Source organism: Schistocerca cancellata, chromosome 3, assembly GCF_023864275.1.
Source record: "Schistocerca cancellata isolate TAMUIC-IGC-003103 chromosome 3, iqSchCanc2.1, whole genome shotgun sequence".
In the NCBI taxonomy this organism is placed as follows: Eukaryota; Metazoa; Arthropoda; class Insecta; order Orthoptera; family Acrididae; genus Schistocerca; species Schistocerca cancellata.
In genome coordinates, this window is record NC_064628.1 from 108,366,045 (window position 1) to 108,390,004 (window position 23,960).

A 23,960-nucleotide genomic window follows, 5' to 3' on the forward strand; every position below is an offset into this window, starting at 1 on the left:
GAGCCATCTGAACCATTTGCTATTGTGCACACTGCCTCCCCATTTCCCCTCCCACCTCCACCTTCTGCCTTCGTCACTGGTTCGCGTTCTTGTTTTGATTTCTTTATTATCACTTCTTCTTTGTTAAACGACGACATGGTAGCGGGACTCACGCTGTATTCCGGTTTACGATCGTGTTTTGTTTATTGCCGGCTACGAAGAATCTCACTCTATCCCTCCCATTCTCTTTTTCTCTCTGCTCCACTTGTCTAGATGCCCCTCGTGGCGGTCTGAGAATGATTACTGCCGCAGTGTCGTGGGAGTGACGTGGCAGAAATTGTTGCGTCTGACCGCAGGCAACATTCGCCACGGGTCCTAAGCTGCATACCGCCGCCCCCTCTCCATCCTCTGCAGCCCCTCCCCCGCCTCGCCCTCCCTATCCACTTACGCTGTTTCTTTACGGTCGGATGTGTCCGTCCGTTGCGTGCCTTGCGGTGGGGGCAAGCAGAGCGGGCCGGATATAAGAGCAGAGCTGTCCGCAGAAACCGTCCAAAAACCTCACCGCGACTCCATTGTTCAACATGGCACCAGTAGTGGAGTGGCGTTCGGCGACTTACGTGTTGCTAGCCGCAGCCGTTGCGTGCACGCAGGCGCGCAGTGTGTTGGAGACGAACTCGGTGGACCCTGCGGACGAGGATGAAGGCACGTGGTCAACGGTTCTGCTGCGCGACCTGCGGGTGGTTTACAAGACGTACCGCGACTGCGAGACGCGCGGCAAGGACGTCACCACCTGTCTCAAGGTGAAGCTGCTGACGGAGCTGGACAGGGCTGCGAGAAGCCGTGCGCCCAATCTACGGCTCGTCGACGGCCTCGTCAGTCTCGTCAGAGACGAATCGGCAGACGGCGGCGACTCGAGGCCACTGCCGCCGGAGCAGCAGCTGGTGGAGACGCTGCCGCGGTCTGCCGAGGACAAGCAGCAGTCGCTGGACGCGCTGCTCGTAGAGCGCGCCTCGGCCTTCCTCAGGAGCCGTTCGCTGCAGCTCAACCTCGGAGAGGCTGCGGCGCAGATCGTTGAAGGTAAGCTCTGCCACACTGCACCTCAGCAAAATTCGTTCCGTGTCGCCGAGGGAGAGTTTCAAGCATTGAAATCAGAATCGGGAGTAACGAGGCTAAAATAGCTGTCCATTCATTCTGAAACTGAGGCCAGTAAAGCAAAATTAAAAATTTCAATTTCGTGTTCAATGTTCTTTTGCAAAGGAAAACCCAGGAGCTTTGTCTAGATTCAATTCACGCACCACTGCAAACAAGAGTGAAAAAGATGTAGTGTCGGTGGTGTAGAGAAACAGCTAAAATCGTCAAAAACGAAGATCCCGTGCCTGGTACAATTACTATGAGATTCCTTACAGGATTTCAATCTGGGTTAGCCTGTCTTTTAGCCTCAACATATCGAAGATCCCTCCAACGAAAAGCTGTGCCCAGTGGGTAAAAGAACCCACAGTTCACACATAACTACAAGGATGCTGCTAATGTATTGTGCAACATCCGAGACATCTCTTTGTTGCTGAATCTTAGGTCATATTCTGAGCTCTAAAGTACTGAGATATCTCCAACAAATGACCTCCTCTGCCAACAAGCATTGTATTTGATCACTGAAAATCGTCTCGTTCTTTCTCTTGTGATATTCTGAAAGAAATGGATCTGGACAGCCAGGTAGATGCAGTGTCCGTTTACTCCCAAAAGGCATTTGACAGATACGCGTGTTATAAAAAATACGGTCATATGGGTAATCAAGCAAGATTGTGACTGGATTCAGGATTTCTTGGTGGGGAAACATCGACAGATGTAGAAGCAAATTCACTGTGTGCCCCTGGGAAGTGTGATGGTTGAAATGGCTCTGAGCACTATGGGACTTAACTTCTGAGGTCATCAGTCCCCTAGAATTTAGAACTACTTAAACCTAACTAACCTAAGGACATCACACACATCCATGCCCGAGGCAGGATTCTAATCTGCGACCGTAGCGTTCGCGCAGTTCTAGACTGAAGGGCCTAGAGCCGCCCGGCCACACCGGCCGGCAAGTGTGGTGGAACCCTTGATGTTTATGATGTATAATAATGATCTAGCAGACAACATTAACGGGAATCACAGACTTTTAGTAGATGATGTAGTTGTCTATACTAAAATACTGACCGAAAACAACAGCGTTAATCTTCAGTCATATCTTGGTAAAATGTCAAAGTGGTGCAAAGATTGGCAACTTGCTTTAAACGTTCTCAAAGGTAAAATTTTGCACTTTGCACAAGTCTACAATATCAGTGAGTCATAACTGGAATCGATCTACTCATATAAATAAATACCTAGGGGTATTAGTTTGTAGGGATCTCAAATGGAACAGTCACGTAGGCTGTGTCGTGGGTAAAGCGGTGTCAGACTGTAGCACACTAGCACAGTGCCACCAAAATGCAGTCACTGTACAAAGATGAAACTCAAAAGACATAGTCGTTGGAAGGTAGACCAAAACATCTTTCGGAGAATTTCAAAGCAAATACAACATTAAGGTACAAAAGTAAATTGACTGATAAACTCAGAGGAGAGAGGGATAGGTGGGTGGAGTACGTGGAGTGCCTATGTAAAGTGGGGAAATAGTTTGATAAAGTGACAGAATAATACAGTGTCGGTTTGGAGGACATGGCAGACGTAGTACCGGTATTACAGACAGAGTGTATTGTAAAATCATAATCAAACAAAATAGGAAGAACGATTTGCATTCCTTCGAAGTTTCTAAAAAATATTGAAGGATGTGACAGTCACACGATTATTAGAGTTAACGAGTAGAATCTGTGAGACTGGAAACATGCCTTCAGACTGTCGGATTTATTTCATGTTCACTATCCAGAGAATAGCAGAGGCAGTGTTAATCAACCACGTCAGAAGGCTGATTTTCTGAAATATAATCTAGCTTTTATGATAACAATTGTGGTTATTGATAAGTTCCTTCGCCGCTTGTTGTGCTGCAGTGAATGCTACTAGCTTTTCTAGCGTTTTTATAGGGGGTATGCCCGAGGCTTTTGGGTTCAATGGCACTAGCTGCTGTGACGCACGCCATGTCAGATGATTAATGATTTATCACTGCACTCAATGCGGTGTGGTGTATGGAGCCGTGCATCATCTTGGAATAGAAAGACCTGGAACTGAACAGCCATTTTATATTGGCATCAACAGTGCATTACACTAAATGTTCAAAGATATAATGGATAACAATGATGGTGAAGGCAATGCAAAACTTCCGCCGCCGATCAGAATTGCAGGCGTCAGGCAGAACTGCCCATGAGATTGTGGGATAAGAAGAGATGACTATGCTGAAACTCCAAATAATTGGGACATCCGGCAGCTAACTGTAAGACTTCAGGATTTATGGGACAAAGAAAGCAGCCAGATGAAAAGGATTGCTCTTTTGTTTCAGTGGTTTTCCCTCCTCTACATTCAGCATCCTTTGTTCTTGCTTCTCATGCCATTGACCTGATTTGTGGTGCAGCGTGTATGTTTACAGAACTTCTGCAATTGCTTTTTATTGCCAAATTTGTGGGTGATTATTTTTCGACCAGACGTTTAAGGATTTTGAACTTGCTTAGGTGGAAATATTCGCTTCAGAAGATGCCTTTCAATATTCCACAGTCCAGCCCATAGGGTAAGAACTATGTCACTTTATAACGTCTGGCAGTGGTCACCCGCTATGCTAGAGTATAGGCCAACGAGTGTAGTCGTGCATGTGGGAATGACCTGATGTAGTCAGCCTCCCTGAAGTCTTCAAAGCATGGGTTAGGCTTCTTTTCACAGGCATCAACCGGCCACCTGGCTCTCGCCATCTACTTCGAACGTGGCTCACACACTGTTCATGTCCATGAAGTTTACTGCGTTCCTCAATTCATCGCAAGTAGGAACTCATTTATTTGCACTTCTTATACAAATCTTCTAATCCAGTATAGATCTTCGCTGACGACTTGTGGAGTCAATACAGATTCAGGCTCTTTTTGGTAAAAGTTTAGAGCAAACTTCGAGGGAACCTTCCTGAAAGGTATAAGCGGGACGTCTGGACGGAAATACGATCCTCACTTCTACTGAATACCTGTATAGTGTCCTATAGAATAAGTAAGAAGTGAATGGTTGTTGAAATTATAGGCAAAGGAAGAAGCCTTTAACAAACGTTACCTGTAGAGGAGGGTAGTGGAATATTTTGTTCAAGCATCTAGGAATAAACACAGGAAGAAGTACTTGGGGGATGCAGAAAATAAGTTACTCATGTCAATTCACACTAAGACTATTGCGCAACAATACTGACGCATTGTTAGAAGGGAGCACATTTTCTAGATTTCTTGCAGACATAATTCTGCTGCTTTACGAATAACAGGTGCATCACAGTTTGGGAGTGCAACGGTGCGGGAAGTGGAGAGGTACTCCAAAGCTGAACCATGCGGGACAGTATGATTCTTGGGGACAAAAAATCTAAACTGCATACAACTTCACCGTCTAATTCTGGCAGTATATGGGCCATGTCTAACCGTTGTGAAATCGTGCCAACATTTTGACCAAAGCCGCACAGTCGGGGATGATGCTGGTCGAAAAGTGCAGATCTTGCACCACCTTCCACCCATTCGGCAAGCTGAAGGAACATTTTGGAGGAAACAGATTTCCCAATGATGAAGACATTCATACAGCGGTTGCCGAATGGATTCGTGACCAACAACGGATTTTTATCGTCGAGGAACGAACGATTATTAGAACGTTCCGAACATTGTTTAAAGAGATTTGGGAACTATTTTGAAAAATACTGTCATTCATCTGTGTCACTGAAGTGTTTTGCAGCATTCAATGACAGTTGCTTGGCGTGTAATAATGTGTAATGTGTACTTTATTTCTTAAAATCCCCTCGTAGTGCATGTGGCAACAGAGGAAATTATATGTCAATGTACTGAATGAATCCTCATAATATTGTTACACCAGAACCATTACGCAATACTAGAGGAAGGGGAACAATGAACATCCTAATGTCCATTTGTATCCAACTAAAAATGAAAGAAACAATAGAGTTTAACGTATCGTTTCTAACTTAGCAACTAGGTTACATAGTAATGTATAAAAGTATGCCGCTCTATTTTCTTTTTACTTGTATTTGATAATAATAGTAATAACTAAATTCTTCACCTACATTTAAGGAAAAGAACTTTACACCAACCATTAGGTGAGGTGAAATAAACTTTTTATTTTGTACTCCAATTAAGTAAGAGCAAACACTTGAAATGACATTAGGCAAGTAGACGAATGAAAGTTACATCGTATGGAAGGCGGTGAGTTGCTTAGAGCGGAAAGGCACGAGAGTGAAGTAGCTGGAAGTCATACAGGTGCGACATTCACGCCGAAACACAGAAAACGTCTCGATTGTTCTAGAAGAATCTTCGCGTAGATAGAACTTTCCGTCAGGTTAAAAGGGCGCGGAACGGCTTTGCCGAAGGGGAATCAGAGTTCTGGTTCTCTACAGATCGAGATATCTCAGAAACCCATTAAAAAGCTCTATGAGATCTTAACCTTACCCTTTAAGAACATTATAATTGTGATATAAAGAAGGTAACAGATGACAATACTGTTTCAGTTATACGTTTTCACTCATTTTAAAAAGAGGACATTTCAACTGTGATTCACGAGAGTGTAAGTGTAAGTTCTTTGGAGGAGACATTAGCTGAGACGTTGGCGTATTCGAAACATTAAGTCACTAGCGGACTGCCTGGAAGTTAGGTCACTTAGATGAACCTTGGCAGAAAAAGGTTTATTTCTGATGTAATGCAGTACTTTCGGAATACTGTGGCTTTTGAGACACTGCTCCGAGGGTCCGGAACAGCATGTGAGTAGTGACAGACTATTCTGCATGTATTACACGCGGTAACGTGTACGAGTTGGAAGTGGCTTTGAATGTTTGTACAAGTATCTTTTGTAACTGTGATGATTACTAGAACAGTGGTAGCAGTGCTTTCTGAAGGCGTTATGCTGTCTCAACATGATGGGTGAGTGATTTCGGCGCATAGCTTGGCGCTTACGAGTTTGTGATGGCTGTGTCTTCAAGCTTCAACCATGTAGTCGCATGATGATCCTTTATTCCACGTGTTATATGGAGATGATCAAGAGTATAGTTTAGAATAATTATTGAAACACCCGTGTGGCAGTGCAAAATCAATTAATGCAATTGAAAGTTTCTTTCCATATTGTATTTCATGTTGTAATCATGTTAAACTATCAAGTGCTTTAGGCAGATTTCTAGAGTTCTAGAAATGACTAACGTGAGTAAAGATTCTCTTTGTAGTGAGTATTTCACTTGTGAGGAAAATTAAGTTTAACATGGCTGATGGGACAATAATATAAAACACGTAACTGAAGACGTCGGCCTGATACCACTGTCTTTCGCTACTCTCGTCTTAACCAATAGGTGCCAGACACAACTGTAGCCACCGATCCCTCGCTGTTGTAACTGCTGTTTATTAAAGGACAAAGCACTTCATAGTTACATTACCCATAATAATAACACAGAGAAGACTTCAGTTACAAGCTGCTAACTTTATTATAGGAAAACAACGTTTTGTATTTATACAGCAAAGTCGTTATTCCTACCTTGTTAATCTCAGTATATTATCGTTTCCTCTTATCGAAGTCAAATACGTTTTTTGTTATTTGTGCAGGGTAGTATCATTGGTCTACACAGAATGAATTTATTACGAGAGTGTTGTGTCTCTTCGCGGAATTAAAGTATCACATATTGTTCGATCCACCTTTCTCGTAGACGAAGGTTTCACAATATTTGGAACATCGGCAGTCCATTGGAGAGGCCCCTATCTTACTTAAATACGATCTTGAAAATATTTAGAAGTTACGAAATGGCAAATATTTCTAATACGCCATGGTATGTTAACAGTTGTAACAAAAGGTTTTGCAAAAAAAAAAAAAAAAAAAAAGAAAAAAAACAAAAAAAAATCGGTGGCACCATTCTACCATCGATTATTCTGGATATTAACCGGTTAGTTATTTTCTTCATTTAGCATGGTGAAATAAAGATTCTCATATTCTGAAGTATGGTTATTAACTGTTCCATGAACTTGGAACATTGATTCATCACTGTAAAAAGTGCGTAACACAAATTCAGGGTATTCTTACACATTAGCAATAACGTTTGCTTGAATGCTGTTTGAAGAAGTTTCTCATTTGTATCTTCAGGTTGCAAACTATAGTTGTAAGCATAAACGTAAAGAAGTTTACAAACAATTGCGAACGCTCTGGCTTGCAGCTGCGACAGTTAGCATTTGGCAGTAACAGTTGACAACTCAGGATGCCAAACAACCGTCTAATCGTCTAGCGTCCCTCTTCCACGCTTTCATTTCATACGTAGACTCTGTCACCGTTCGAAAATTTTAAAACATTTCTTGCCCATCCATAGGTTGATGCGCCACTGACTTGGGTCTTTTCAGCGCTCCACTGATCCGAACTTCAGCGGTACTCACGTTACAGACTTTTACAGTGCTAGCCACCTATTGATTCTGCCTTTCTCCTGTTCCCACTTCTTTCACTCATCCCCACAAGCGTCACTGCTAGCCCTGGGTGAAAACTAGAACAATGTTGCTCAACCTTGACATTTAATAATTCGCCACTGTATTAAGCACACCAAAAATTAAATTTTCTTGAGACGTGTTTACATGCTTTGAACTGGCTTTTCTTCTAGTTGCGAACAGCTTTTAAATTTCACAAACATTTGATTTCACTTATATCACTCACTAACTTCGATTGTAGGAGGCACAGTTTTTCTGTAACTGCTTTCCGTTTCTTTGTAATTCGCTTTAATTTCGTAAAACTTCATATAAATTGATCACGCGTTTACGAATTCTACTACGGATACACTCACTCGTTTTTTTCTCAGTACTGTGGTACTGTGTATTAGCTTTTCGTGTTTTCCTGAGCACTGCCAAAATGCAAATCAACAATCATTTGCAGTTAAGGAAAAAGTGTAATCGTAAAATCTGAAACAGAAATAATGGAAGCGAATGAAACTACTGCGGACTGTAACTACTGCTAGCAATTTGAGGAAGCATTAATTTTTCCACTGAACATGTTAAAAGGACCAATGAAAGCAATAAGTAATATGCACATAGTGCAAATCTTTATTTTTTTTTACTGTGTAGGAACCTAATACAAAACCTCTTTATTGTTGTGGCTTTCACTCGAAATACTACTTTGCCTAAGATATCTACTAAACTACACTCCTGGAAATTGAAATAAGAACACCGTGAATTCATTGTCCCAGGAAGGGGAAACTTTATTGACACATTCCTGGGGTCAGATACATCACATGATCACACTGTCAGAACCACAGGCACATAGACACAGGCAACAGAGCATGCACAATGTCGGCACTAGTACAGTGTATATCCACCTTTCGCAGCAATGCAGGCTGCTATTCTCCCATGGAGACGATCGTAGAGATGCTGGATGTAGTCCTGTGGAACGGCTTGCCATGCCATTTCCACCTGGCGCCTCAGTTGGACCAGCGTTCGTGCTGGACGTGCAGACCGCGTGAGACGACGCTTCATCCAGTCCCAAACATGCTCAATGGGGGACAGATCCGGAGATCTTGCTGGCCACGGTCGTTGACTTACACCTTCTAGAGCACGTTGGGTGGCACGGGATACATGCGGACGTGCATTGTCCTGTTGGAACAGCAAGTTCCCTTGCCGGTCTAGGAATGGTAGAACGATGGGTTCGATGACGGTTTGGATGTACCGTGCACTATTCAGTGTCCCCTCGACGATCACCAGTGGTGTACGGCCAGTGTAGGAGATCGCTCCCCACACCATGATGCCGGGTGTTGGCCCTGTGTGCCTCGGTCGTATGCAGTCCTGATTGTGGCGCTCACCTGCACGGCGCCAAACACGCATACGACCATCATTGGCAGCAAGGCAGAAGCGACTCTCATCGCTGAAGACGACACGTCTCCATTCGTCCCTCCATTCACGCCTGTCGCGACACCACTGGAGGCGGGCTGCACGATGTTGGGGCGTGAGCGGAAGACGGCCTAACGGAGTGCGGGACCGTAGCCCAGCTTCATGGAGACGGTTGCGAATGGTCCTCGCCGATACCCCAGGAGCAACAGTGTCCCTAATTTGCTGGGAAGTGGCGGTGGGGTCCCCTACGGCACTGCGTTGGATCCTACGGTCTTGGCGTGCATCCGTGCGTCGCTGCGGTCCGGTCCCAGGTCGACGGGCACGTGCACCTTCCGCCGACCACTGGCGACAACATCGATGTACTGTGGAGACCTCACGCCCCACGTGTTGAGCAATTCGGCGGTACGTCCACCCGGCCTCCCGCATGCCCACTATACGCCCTCGCTCAAAGTCCGTCAACTGCACATACGGTTCACGTCCACGCTGTCGCGGCATGCTACCAGTGTTAAAGACTGCGATGGAGCTCCGTATGCCACGGCAAACTGGCTGACACTGACGGCGGCGGTGCACAAATGCTGCGCAGCTAGCGCCATTCGACGGCCAACACCGCGGTTCCTGGTGTGTCCGCTGTGCCGTGCGTGTGATCTTTGCTTGTACAGCCCTCTCGCAGTGTCCGGAGCAAGTATGGTGGGTCTGACACACCGGTGTCAATGTGTTCGTTTTTCCATTTCCAGGAGTGTATATTCTGTGCAAATGTTTCCGTCGGTCTACTACAATCTGTATCTACTTCAGCCCCCACCACCTTCCAATAACCGAGCTAGCCCTAATCTTAGTCAAGTAGTGCATTTGAAGACGTATTCTCATGAGTACCTCAATATTTGTTGATTATATCATCGACCTACTCAACTAATTGTCAATTTCCCCGGTAAAAATACATTAACAAAGCTTCTAACGTCTTCTTGTTTGTAATGTTTATCGTTCACCTTTCACTTTGGCACCTGCCTTCTCACCCGATACCTTCAGCAAAGACTTCCTAACCCTAAAATTTTTGTTCGATTATAACAATCTTTTTCAGATATTCTTTTCTTTCTGTTGCTAGTCCTCACTTTTTATTCTATTTCCTTTGTGCACCAGTTATTTTCCTACCCGATCGGAAAAAGTTATCTGCTACTTTTAGTGTGACATTGCCAAATTCAATTCCTTCAGCATCGCCTGATGTAATTTAAACATTACAATTCTGCTGTTTTACTTTTGTTGCAGTTCATCTCTTAATCTCTTTTCAGGATACTGTAAATTCCGTTCAACTCATCTTCCATGTCGTTCACTGTCTCTTCCAGACTGATACTATCATCGGAAAAATCTTAAAGTTTTCATTCCTTCTCGATAACCTTCAATAACTGTTCGAAGTCTTTCTTTTGTTTCTTTTACTACTTGCTGTGTGCACAGATTGAGTAACTTGGGAGAGAGGCCACAAACGTGCCTCACTCACTTCTCAATGAAAGCCCCTCCTTCAGAGCCTATGACTAATAAATTCGGTATGGTTTCTGTATAAGCTATAGATATCCTCTCGTTATCTGTATCTTATACATGATTACATGAGAATTCCAGGGTGTGCATTCTACTTAATTGTAGAAACTGTTCGCGTTTTGTGTTTTGTCCCTTCTACATTCCGATTGCCAAACAGTGTCACCATATATATCTACATACTCAATAAATATATGTAAGTTTCTTCTGAGATAAGTCGCACAGCTAGTATGGAGTCACGTTCTTCAAAATTTCTCCGGAGTCTAAACTGATTCCCCCCAAGGTTATCTTCTACCAGTGGTTGCATTCTTATTGTATGCATTACTTATTTTTACAGATTGACCACTGAAGATAGTTAACCGATGAAGGTAAGCTATTTCCTCGATAAATGTCCTATTTTTCAACGCATGACACAAAAGGATTAATTATGTGATATCTACGGAAAAGAACGGCAATTGAAAAGAGCATAATTAACTGATTCAGTAAAATCAAACGGAAGGATTTGTCCATATGAAAAATCGTCGTGTATGACGTTTGAATGTTGTAACTGGATGCGACATGTGGAGCAAATGTAGACGCGAGATCTGAGCAGTCGGTCGTATACAGGTGAGTAGTGAACATGACAGTACACCGTGTGGGTTGACTGAACTTGGATGGAAATCAGTGGAAGACGCTTATCGGAGGTAACACTAGAGATTGGGACTCCGGGGACCAAAGTGACGGGTGGATCTTCAGTATTGCAGATGCAGCGTTTCGACACTCGTTTACCGCCGCACAGGATGACCGCAAATGATTCGTGAATAAAAGTCACGCTCCATCATCAGAGACATACGAATATCAACTGTGGCAGTGGTTCCAAGCCTTGGAGTATCACCTGAGGGGTAAAATGAATCTTTCTGAACGGTACAAATAAATGAGGCCAATGACGATGTAGTGGCCATTCTAATGTTTTTAACGAGTCACAGTCATGGTATACTCTATAGGAAACCAGTTATTTGACAACCACCTGCTGGATAAAAGCGTCCTCTACGTGCTTCCACACACTGCAATCTTCAGGAATACAAACCAGATAATCACTGAGGTATTCCACTGCCATCTGTCCGTCTTCCAACAGATCGTTTTCTCAGTATTTTTTTTTCTTATTTCTTGGAATCCATACCTTCCTTTGACCATATACCAACCTCCTTCCTGGTTGCTCTGCAACCCACTTCAACTTTTTTCTCAACTCTATCATAGTTACGTCTTCCGTTCTAATCTGTTCTCTAATGCACTTACCTGTACTGATTTCCTTCCAGTAATTTGCAATGTGCGTCTCTTCAACATCTGAATGTTAAAATACATCTCACAGTCGTGACTAAAATTAAACACATCAAAAAATTTTGCATCACCCCGGTTCCCAGAACTCCTGAAGATAAACGTTGACTGTGGATATTGTATCACAGACACAGTCCCTTTGACTGTTCAGAGATGACACTAAATCCGCCCAAAGATGTAAACAACCACACATGAGCAGGGTGTCCCACAGAAAATCAGTTCCAGTCATTCCACCAGAAAGGAGGTACAAGGCTCGTGTTGTCCGTAGTTCAACCATTCCTATGTGGTCAATACCGAGATTCGATCGCGTCTACATTGTTACTTTGTGCCAGGAAGAGCTATCAACAAGGGAAGTGTCCTGGGGTCTCGAACTGAACCAAAGCGATGTTGTTCTGACACGGAGGAGATACTTAGATACAGACATGTCTCCTCGCTCAGGCAGCGCAAGGTCTACCACTGCTGTGGATGACCGATACCTATGGATTATGCCCTGAAGGCACCCTGTAAGCAATGCCACAACGTTGAGTAATGCTTTTCGTGATGCCACAGGACGCCGTCCTACGATTCAAACTGTGCGCATTAGGCAGAATGTTGCGCAACTTCAACCGACGTCCATGGCGAAGTCCATCTCTGCAACCACGACACCATGCAGCGAGGTACAGATGGGCCCAACAACATGCCTAATGGACCCCTCAGGATTAGCATCACGTTCTCTTCTCCGATGAGTGTCGCATATGCCTTCAACCAGACAATCGTCGGAGACGTGTTTCGAAATAACCCGGTCAGGCTGAACGCCTTAGACACACTGCCCAACGACTGCAGCAAGGTGCAGGTTCCCTGCTGTTTCGAGGTGGTATTACATGGGGCCGACGTACGCAGCTGGTAGTCATGGAAGGCGCCGTAACGGTTGTACGATATGTGAATACCATCCCCCGACTGATAGTGCAATCATATCGTCAGCATACTGGCGAGGCATTCGTTTGCACGGACGACAAATCATGCCCCCTCGTCCACATCTTGTGAATTACTTCCTTCAAGATAACGACATCGCTCGACTAGAGTGGCCAGCATGTTCTCCAGACATGAACCTTATCGAACATGCCTGGAATAATTTGAAAAGGGTTGTTTATGGACGACGTGACACACCAACCACTTTGAGGGATCTATGCCGAATCGCCTTTGAGGATTGGGACAATTTAGACCAACGGTGCCTTGATGAAGTTGTGGATTGTATGCCACTACGAATACACGCATCTACCACTGCAAGAGGACGTGCTACTGGGTATTAGAGGAACCAGTGTGTACAGCAATCTGGACCACCACCTCTGAAGGTCTCGCTGTTTGGTTGTACAACTTGCAATGTGTAGTTTTCGTGAGCAATAAAAAGGTCGGAAATGATGTTTATTTTGATCTCTATTACAATTTTCTGTACAGGTTCCGGAAGTCTCGGAACCGAGGTGATGGAAAACTTTTTTGATGTGTGTATTTTACCAAGAACAATCAGAGCCATTTTTACCTTTCTATTCATTTCTTTCGCTGTCCCTTCAGTGCCAACAGCTAACTATTTTTCTATTTTGGTGAACTGACAAGTAAATATCTGGGTTCTAGGACCGGTTTCTGTGAATGGAGGAATTTTTCAGAGAACGAAACTCGTGCCAGAGGACCTCACATTTTAGATAAATTTTCGTGAAGCATATCTGATATTATTTTAGCGGTAGACAGTGATTAATAGTTATTATTATTGTTGGAATAGTTAAGAATGGCAGTTCCATTAGGAAACTGCAGGTGTGAAAGTAGACACCTACGACTACGGAAGCAATGAAGACAAAAGTGGGAAATTGAATAAACTTGGCTTACGACATGCAATGATGGACTCCAAACAAAATATTGAAAGTCTATAGTTGGAAATAAGCAGAATAAGACACCCTATCTACACATTATTTCTTGGTATGTCGAAAAATGTAGAAACTGCCTGAACTACAGTTGCTTGACATTAACTTGTATACACCATTTGTCATTTTAAAAGAGTTAATTTTTTTTACTATCTAATGTTTAATTAGATGTCGTACTTTGTGCGGGGTATTGGATTCCATCTGATCTTGTCCAGGGGTAATGTTATTTGTCGAGCAAAGTAACTGACGATGGCCGAAATCGAGAGATTATTATATGCAGACTGGCTGTGGAAAGGGAACCATTTCTGAAAAAGATAAATTTGTTAACATAAAATATAAACTTAAAAATTACGATATATTTCCAGAAGCTACTGAAATCGATTCTAACCTGGTACGGAAGACGGAAGAGAAACGTGGAGAGTACACAGACGAGACAAGAAGAGAGCAGAATCTTCTAAAATGTGATGCCTCAGGAGGATGCTGAAGACTAGATGTGTGGTGAGGGCCGTTAATGACAAGGTACTGCCTCGAGAGTCTGAGATGGTTGATCAAATTAGGGAAGTAGGGATGGATGAAAATTGTGGAGACAGAACACGACTGGACTACAGCGAGTTCAGGTGACTGTAGCTTTCAGTAGTTCTGCAGAATAGTAGAGGCGTTTACAGGATAGACTATCTGGTGAACAGTATCAATTCAGTCTTCGGGGTGAGGATGGAAAAATGGTGCCAACCAAATCTGGCATTAAAGCAACTGTGATGCGCCACAGGCCGTAGATGAGAGGAGTAAACGACGGCTGCAGAGATGTACACGCACGAATAGACGTGCAGCTTTTGAGTAACTGAGCGCCCTGACGAACCAACGTGTTATCAACAGTGTCTCTTGAACGACTGTTCAGCTGACGTTGCTGGATATGGGCCTCCTCAGCAGACACCTGCTTGATGCACCCATGGTGACAGTTTCTCATTGGTGAGGAAGACGGGAATTTGCACACCAATACCGCGACTGGACGTCCATTGCAGGGCTACAGATGAAGTTTTCAGATGAATCACGTTTTGTGCTCCCTCGGACAGATGGCCGTTGGCGTTTACGGCATGACTCCTCCGAAAGCACACAAGAAACAAGGAAAGTGAGTTACGAGAAATTTTTTCATTGCATTCCCCGGGTGATCTCATGATGGCACGATGGATCGACAAAAGTAACCATCTATGCTTGGGGATGATGTTCACCCTTACATGCAGTTTGTTTCTCTTTGGGCCGATGGCATCTACTAGTTCTACAATTCAACATGGCACGCAACTCAAAGCGTGCGTGTATGATTCGTAGGGCACCAGAATGAGTTTACCGTATTCCCGTGGCCGCCAGATTCCCAGGATTTAAACCAAATCGAGAATCTGTGGGATCACCTCGTTCGGGGTGATCACGCCATGGAATCTCATCTGAGAAACCTAGCGCAGCTGACCGCGGCGCTGGAGTCGGCACGGCTCCACATTCCTGTCGGTATCTTCCAGAACCTCACTGAATCAGTTCCTGCACGTCTCGCAGCGGTCTGCACCCCAGAAGATGGTGATTCAAGCTTTTTACAGGTGGTCACATTAATGTGACTGGACTGTGTAGTTTAAATGCTCAGCGTTTTCGCCACTGACTGGATACTGCTTCATGAGTGCAACTCCAGAACGATGTACGTCTGCTGTATTGTTACCTGCATAGTTCTGCTCCAGTAGTCCGCTATCCTCCTATGACCTTATTGTCGCCTTGCTTGATTCATTTAAAATGTACAGCAAACAGCTACTTTTAGTACATGATAATCACTATACACTTCTGACAACGTCAGCGTGGGAGCGATCTGTACTAGTATGAACACTGAATAAATCCTCAGCTGCCAAGATATCTAAAATCACTTATCTATGCAGATGACAGGTTTCGGCACTTCCCTGTTGCCATTTTCAGGTGTATGTTTACATCAGTACATGATCTCCTCTGTAAGTACAGTAAGTGGTGCTATAAAATTTATGTCCGTGTTGTTATTGTGAGCTACTCTGTTAGTGGAATATCAGTTTTAAAATAACAGCTATATGCACACATATTAATGCGCCACTTACAAGTGCTAACGTAAATAATGACTTTAGAACTGCCATGCCGACTTCCAGAGTAACTCACGATACCAGCATGAACATGCATTGTATAACACGACTTACTGTACTGATGGTCGAGATTATGTAATGATGTAAACATACATTCGTAGATGTCAACAGAGAATTGCCGAATCCGATTATCTATCTGAATAAATGATTTTACCGATCTTGGCAGTGGAGAATTTATCCAGTGTTCGGTATTATCATTATGGAACAAAATCGATTGTATTTAACACTTTAATAAATGCAGCCCATATCATATTAATTCTTATTTTTCATTATAGTTACTGGTTTCGGTCTATAAGACCAAAGGTTGCGTGTATTGGCTCCTCAAGTCATCTGGAGCCTCGGTCTGAGAAGATGTTATCGACTGAAAGCAGTAATCAAATTAAAAATTAATGTTATTGCGATCTGGGCCGCGTGCTGATCCCGGTCAGGTTAGATGACGAAGATTTAAATGTTTTACGTTAGCTCTAAATGGGTGTTTGTGTAATAAAGCGATACAGGGTGAAACAATTGCCTTTACCGATGACCGATGTCGTATTATGCGACCCCACACGACAGAACAATGGTGTTGGTCAGTCCGCCCTGGAGATGAGGAGCGCAATGTCAAAATGTCACAGAGCAGCTGGAGAAGTATTCGAAGATATCTTATACGCCTTATGCGAATAATGTTTATGAAACTGCTTCAGCATATTAAGCATATATTAATCTTTTCATTGGGTTATATACTGGGAACTTGTTAGTCCTATGCTGCGCATTTTGATATCTGCTGTTAATTTGGTTGATTCTGGTGGTGAAACACACTTAATAGGGCAACATTTCTCAACCATTTATGTGAATACTCTAAACAGAACAAGTTTAGAGTGCTAATTATGCCGAGAAAGACTGGAGACTCTTGAATGAATATGACAGAAATAACGTCCAAAAATGCCGTGTAACTAATGACCAATCCTCACTTGTATCTTTGACAGTATGATTACGTTTGCTAACAGTTGTCAAAAGATCTGAGAGGGAACTTCTGTCGATTACGTGGCTGTCACCTGTCTGGATACCGTTCCTGATGCAGACGTAGTGTGGTTTGCATAAAACGACATCGGTAGGGGCAGCTAAATCACCCAGTGTAAAGAGAGGCTAGTTTCAGTATTTCGTCAAGTAATTCAGTTCAGTGCCACGGAGTTAAAAGACAATTAATATGCATAAATTAATGTTATTAAAAATTATCTGATCTTCAATCCATCTGTTACCCAAATAAATTTTCATTAGTGACCGAAATACGTTCCAATACCCTTTTTATATTACTGTATATTAGTCGCTTGTCATAGTTTCGAAATATCCGTTCCCATTTGCAGTCTCATCTGTTGTGAATATGGACACACGAACTTTTCTCGCACGTTGTAGTTTTTATCGAAGTGAGTAGGTGCTGTTTACGACGCAAGTTCCACAAAACATTAATTGTGTTTGTGTGTGCAGATCTGACTATAACGAGTCACAAAAATGCAGTACTGCAAACAGGTCCTACAGAGCGAACAGTGTAGAAAATATAAAGCACTGAGTGAAAGCACCCACCGAGGGGACACAAAGGTGCTGAGACTTGTTTCGGGTTATATTCATTAGATGTTCACGTATCAAACGAACCAAGACTCTAGTATCTTTTTCATGAAACACGTCTGCTGCTAGAGTTTCAAATCCAAGCGGTGAATAATTGTCGTCATTACGCTACTGGACACTAAAATTGCTACACCAAGAAGAAATGCAGATGATAAACGGGTATTCATTGGACAAATATATTATACTAGAACTGACAAGTGATTACTTTTTCACGCAATTTGGGTGCAGCGATCCTGAGAAATCAGTATCCAGAACAACCAACTCTTGCCGTAATAACGCCCTTGATATGCCTGGGCATTGAGTCAAACAGTGCTTGGATGGCGTGTACAGGTACAGCTGCCCATGCAGCTTCAACACGATACCACAGTTCATCAAGAGTAGTGACTGGCTTACTGTGACGAGACAGTTGCTCGGCCACCATTGACCAGACGTTTTCAATTGGTGAGAGACCTGGAGAACGTGCTGGCCAGGGCAGCAGTCGAACATTTTCTGTATCCAGAAAGGCCCGTACAGGACATGCAACATGCGGTCGTGCATTATCCTGCTGGAATGTAGGGTTTCGCAGGGATCGAATGACGGGTAGAGCCACGGGTCGTAACACATCTGAAATGTAACGTCCACTATTCAAAGTGAAGTCAATGCGAACAAGAGGTGACCGAGACGTGTAACCAATGGCACCCCATACCATCACGCCGGGTGGTACGCCAGTATGGCGACGACGAATACACGCTTCCAATGTGCGTTCACCGCGATGTCGTGAAACACAGATGCGACCAGCACGATGCTGTAAACAGAACCTGGATTCATCCGAAAAAATGACCTTTTGCCATTTGTGCACCCAGGTTCGTCGTTGAGTACAGCATCGCAGGCGCTCCTTTCTGTGATGTAGCGTCTCCAAACTGATATCCATGCTGCTGCAAACGTCGTCGAACTGTTCCTGCAGATGGTTGTTGTCTTGCAGACATCCCCATCTGTTGAGTCAGGGATCGAGATGTGGCTGCACGATCCGTTACAGTCATGTGGATAAGATGCCTGTCATCTCGACTGCTAGTGATAGGAGGCCGTTGAGATCCGGCATGGCGTTCCGTATTACCCTCCTGAACCCATCGATTCCAATTTCTGCTAACAGTCATTGGATCTCGACCAACGCGAGCAGCAATGTCGCGATACGATAAACCGCAATCGCGATAGGCTACAATCCGACCTTTGTCAAAGTCGGAAACGTGATGGTACGCATTTCTCCTCCTTACACGGGGACCCACAACAACGTTTCACCAGGCAACGCTGGTCAGCTGCTGTTTGTGTATGAGAAATTGGCTGGAAACTTTCCTCATTTCAGCACGTTCTGGGTGTCGCCACCGGCGCCAACCTTGTGTGAGTGCTCTGAAAAGCTAATCATTTACATATCACAGCATCATTTTCCTGTCGGTTACGTTTCGCGTATGTAGCACGTCATCTTCGTGGTGTAGCAATTTTAATGGCCAGTAGTGTATCATGTTGTTTCTTTCTACCCAGTACAGGGCGAGAAGGTAAGCGTTTGTGTGAAGTAATGCGGACACTTGCTTCTGCGCGCCGGCAGGTCGCGGCAGGAAGAACAAGATGGGCGGGCTGGTGCTGCTGCTGCCCCTGCTGATGGGCGGCATGCTGATCCCGGTGGCGCTGGGCGGCCTGGCGCTGCTGGCGGGCAAGGCGCTGCTGGTGGCCAAGCTGGCGCTCGTGCTGTCCTCGCTGCTGGGGCTGCGCAAGCTGCTGGGCGGCGGCGGCGGCGAGCAGCACGAGCCCGTCGTCCAGGTCATCTCGCCGCCCCACCACGGCCACTACGGCCGCAGCATCGACCTCTCGCCGCTGCAGCACGCGCCCGGCGCGCACGACCTCGCCTACCGGGCACACGCCGCCGCCCCCTCTGTCGCCGCCTGACGATCGCCCACGCACCGCCCTCTACTGTCGCCCTTCGCCGCACCGTACCTCCAGCATCACAACCACCACTCTTGGCTTTGATCTCAGCACCCATTTCTCATTCTGTCCGTGATTCCCGGGTCCCGGGTTGTTTTTTCCGTAACGCCTTCCCCCCGCCCCAACTTTCCTACAACGACAAGTAGACACGAAACGAAGTTCCTCGACGTAAGAAAGCTGAATTGCCTCTCATACATAAGGCAGGTATTATCCTGCTAGTCGAGCTTACGGCACGAAGATGAATACGAATGTTTCCTCTCTAGTATCCACTTTCCCTAAATTGCTTCAGGCAAATGCCGGGATGGTTCCTTTGAAAGGGCACGGCCGATTTCCTTCCCCATCCATCCCTCACCCGAGCTTGCGCTCCGTCTCTAATGACCTCGTTGTCGACGGGACGTTAAACACTAATCTCCTCCTCCTCCTCTAGTATCCACTCTAGTATGATAACAAACAGGCCTCTTCCTCTACAGCCGAACATTTCTCTTATTTATTACTTATATGTATTTATTTGTGTGATATTTATTTATTATACGTTACTTACTGTAGATGTAGTCCAAAAAACGAAATGCTGTACATCATTTCCTCGAATTGCAATAAGAGCAAAAGAAAATCTAAAATGAGTTCCTATTTAATAACAACAATCATCCACTTGTCACCATGGAAACAACAAGAATGGCATCATGTTCATACTGTAACGTGCCATGTTCTAAAAACTGAGTGCAGCATAAAATTAACGACGTGGAAGGAAGAAAACGATATATCGTATTGACAGCTGAAAAACCCTGTGGGGCTGCTAAACATCCTAACCACATTGAGTTTTCATCTTTTGCAAGCGATCCTAGTGAAAGTCTATAAATGTCATTAAGTACCAAGAAAATGTGCTACAACGCAAGCTACTTGGAGAGCTGTACAACAAGCTTTAGATATGGGGCGTTTCTTTGATGCGATTTATAAAATAAAATAAGGGCAGAGGAAATCACCAGGATCGAGGGTTAATTAAGGTGTAGGTGTGTGTTTTATGAACGAGGTATCAAACATTTGATAAGCAGGTGAGTGATTACATCAACACTGTTATAATTATTTACAAAAAATGTGACCTTTTTGTACCAAAGAAAGATATCGCAGTTGTTCCTAAGAACCTTTTTCCCCCAATTCCGACAGCACGTATTACAGAAGACTTTCTCTAACCTAAATGACCAAAAGAGGAAACACTAACTTTGATCTTTCGTTGACAGGTACAGTGAATGTGGCAGCATTCAACAACAAGCCTCGTGAGTTTATCTTTGTTATTATTGCCAAAGTGATTTCCAGTTTGTGTGAAATATTGACATAAGTACTCTATTTGAATTGCGAATGTGGTCCAGACACTGGTTTGATGCAGCTCTCCATGCTACTCTATCCTGTGCAAGCTTCTCCATCTTCCAGTACCTACTGCAACCTACATCCTTCTGAATCTGCTTAGTGTATTCATCTCTTGGTCTCCCTCTACGATTTTTACCCTCCACGCTGCTCCCCAGTTCGAAATTGGTGATCCCTTGATGCCTCAGAATATGCCCTACGAACCTATCCCTTGTTCTAGTCAAGCTGCGACACAAATTTATCTTCTCTCCAATTCTATTCAATATCTCCTCGTTAGTTATGTGATCTACCCATCTAATCTTCAGCATTCTTCTGTAGCACCACATTTCGAAAGCTTCTATTCTCTTCTTGTCTAAACTATTTATCGTCCACATTTCAATTCCATACAGGGCTAAACTCCATACAAATACTTTCAGAAACTACTTCCTGAATATTGGTATTTTGTTTGATCTCGCGTGGAGCAGTTCCAGTTATAATTCATTACTTTACCTAATTTGTAAAATAATGATTTCTAATTCGTATAACACCTGACCAAACTGTAAAAGTCTTATCTTATCGCTCGATTTCAGCAGATATTGCGATAGTTGTTCAGTGTTCCTCCACAATATCAATTTTCATTAACACCTCTGTATCAAAACGGCAATATCTTAAACTTCTGACTATTTTATGTAAGAAATAGAAAATGCTATCTAACTCTGTACTAGCTTGATATTATTTTACTGCATCTCTTTTCACTTATTCTTTCGTGCATAAGAATCACCCCCTCTTACAGATTCAGCAAATTCGCTGAAATAGCGAAGATTGCATTTTAAACGATCTACATCTACATATATACTCCGCTAGCCACTAAGCGGTGTGTGGCGGAGGGAACAATTCGCGCCAAATTCATATTTCCCCCCTCTGTTCCTCTAGCGGATCGTGCGAGGGAAAAATGACTGTCTGAACGCCTCAGTACGAGCTCTTATTTCCCTTATCTTTGAATGGTGATCATTACGCGATTTGAAAGTTGGTGGTAATAATATATGCTCCACATCCTCGGTGAAGATTGAATTTCGGAATTTAGTGAGCAGCCCCTTCTGTTTATCGCGTCGTCTATCTGCTACTGTGTCCCACTTCGAACTTTCTATGAGATTGGTAACGCTTTCGCGATGGATATATGTACCAGTCACGAACCTTGCCGCTCTTTTTTAGACCTTCTCAATCCCTTGAATCAGACCCAACTGGTAAGGGTCCCATACAGACGAACAATACTCTAAGACTGGAGGAACTAACGTATTGTAAGCTATTATCTTTGTTGAAGGAGTACATAATAATAAACCGAAATCTAGAGTTCACTTTACCCGTTACTTGTGTAATCTGCTCATTCCATTTGAGATCAAAGATAGATCAAAGTACTTAACGCACCTCATAGAACACGTCCGGCGTTGTTTTCAACGACTCTCTTTGTAAAATCACAACAGTTCAGTTGCAGCAAAGAACACTTACACTTTTGATATACTTGATAGGCGAAGTGCGCTTTCACATCAAAATTTCACTTTTCGCAAATCATGCACTGTGCCCTCACAAACAGTAAAAGCAGTTCTACATTGTCAATCGTACACAAAAGTCAATTTACCATTCATTCCTTCGTGCTACACTCCGCATGCCGCATTTCATTTTTACGATACAGTCGAAAACCTTTTACTTCGCGAACAAATACCATTGTACTAGTGATTGCAAACGCCATTACACGCTTCTTTCATCTCTCGTGCCCTCAAGTTTTCAGAGTTCTAATATACAAATTGCCTGTTGGCTTCTTTCTCGGGTTCTTCGGCCGACGTTTGTTTGATGATTTTTTTCTGACGTTTCGACAGCACGAGCGGCTGGAGATGTCAAAACATCCCCTTTCATTGCTGGTGGATGGAGGGTGAAACTTCCACAATGCCAGCCACTCGTCATGACGAAACGTCCGAAAAATCATCTTGCAAGCGTCAGACGAAGAATCCGACCCAGAAGCCAACAGGATATTTGTCAACAAGTGGCGAGTAGAGTTGAAATAGTTAGTCAAAAGCCATCAAACAGCACGTAGCTGACGTCCACCATTACATAACTCTTGATATCTTCTGCTCTCCTCCTCTCTCTGGCGAATCTTCGTCATACAATTAATAATTTCCACCCCCCTTCCTCCGTCTTCCATTTGCTTCTCTCCTTTCTGTTACGTCCCATGTTCTTAAATAATTTCTATAAATGCGATGCCTCGCCTTAGAGTTCGCCGCCAGGTACTCGCACTACGCCGTTATCATCTGTGACAACCTTCATCATTACATCTGTAATCTCTCAAAAAGTTCACATATTAACTTCTTCCGATTTCAGTGCCTCTTTATATTCCTTTCCACATACCACTGTCTAAAAATGGTCTCAAAATTTTTCTTATGTCCTCATTACATGAAACTTTCCCTCAGTAAAGTACTGTCACCAACTCTTACACAGAACCCAGTTAATAAATACGACCTAATGGAGATGGTACTTTATTACATAGAACACAAAATTTACTTAGCCTTCATTCAATATATTAACATTACACGAAAGTACAATATAAGGAATACATTTGCAAATAAAGTTTAATACTTTCGAATTAATATTTGTCATTCGTATTGGCAAAAATCGATAAAAATACATGATAATTTTAAACTGGTTCAAAAGATATTTAAGGAAAGATAAAATACTTTCGAACTGACAAACAGTAATTACACAGTACGTAACCTTCTCTCACAGTATCATCGTATTTCATATGTGAATTACAATTCTCTTGGAAAACAGATACAGTTACAGAACCAGTCGATGCACAATGATGGCCAGGAGAACCACTGCATATTGACAAAGTGGTGAACATTTATGAAACTTCTAAGAAAACATATTTTTTAAATAGACAGTGGAAATTTCACTACCACTATAGTTTTACGAGAGTGTAACAGTTTTGGTGTTCACAGACAGCTCATATCAGTGGTTGATGAAACGTATCGTCCTTCAGCCTTCAGAATGATGTCGTCCACATTCATTGACCCCTTTGCACGCTTTGTATCAGAGTTCTGCATGAGGGACAGTCAAATGAAAACAAGAGACCCAGCACAGCTGGGTCTTGTAACTGTTCCACTGAAAAGTAGTCACCATACGCGATAAGACATTTGTCCCACTGGCAGATGAGACAATAAATTCCTATTTCGTACAACACGGTCGACCGC

The 23,960-nt window shown here is 43.6% G+C and overlaps 1 protein-coding gene across 1 annotated transcript; it reads left to right on the top strand.

Annotated features, from left to right (window-relative positions):
• Positions 1 to 542: 542 nt before the first annotated feature.
• Positions 543 to 19,645, top strand: LOC126176052 (uncharacterized). The gene is made up of 2 exons (XM_049923185.1): positions 543 to 1,056; positions 19,007 to 19,645. Exons 1-2 carry the CDS (start codon positions 561 to 563, stop codon positions 19,342 to 19,344), a joined length of 834 nt encoding a protein of 277 aa, XP_049779142.1. The 5' UTR covers positions 543 to 560; the 3' UTR covers positions 19,345 to 19,645.
• The last annotated feature ends 4,315 nt before the right edge of the window (positions 19,646 to 23,960 follow it).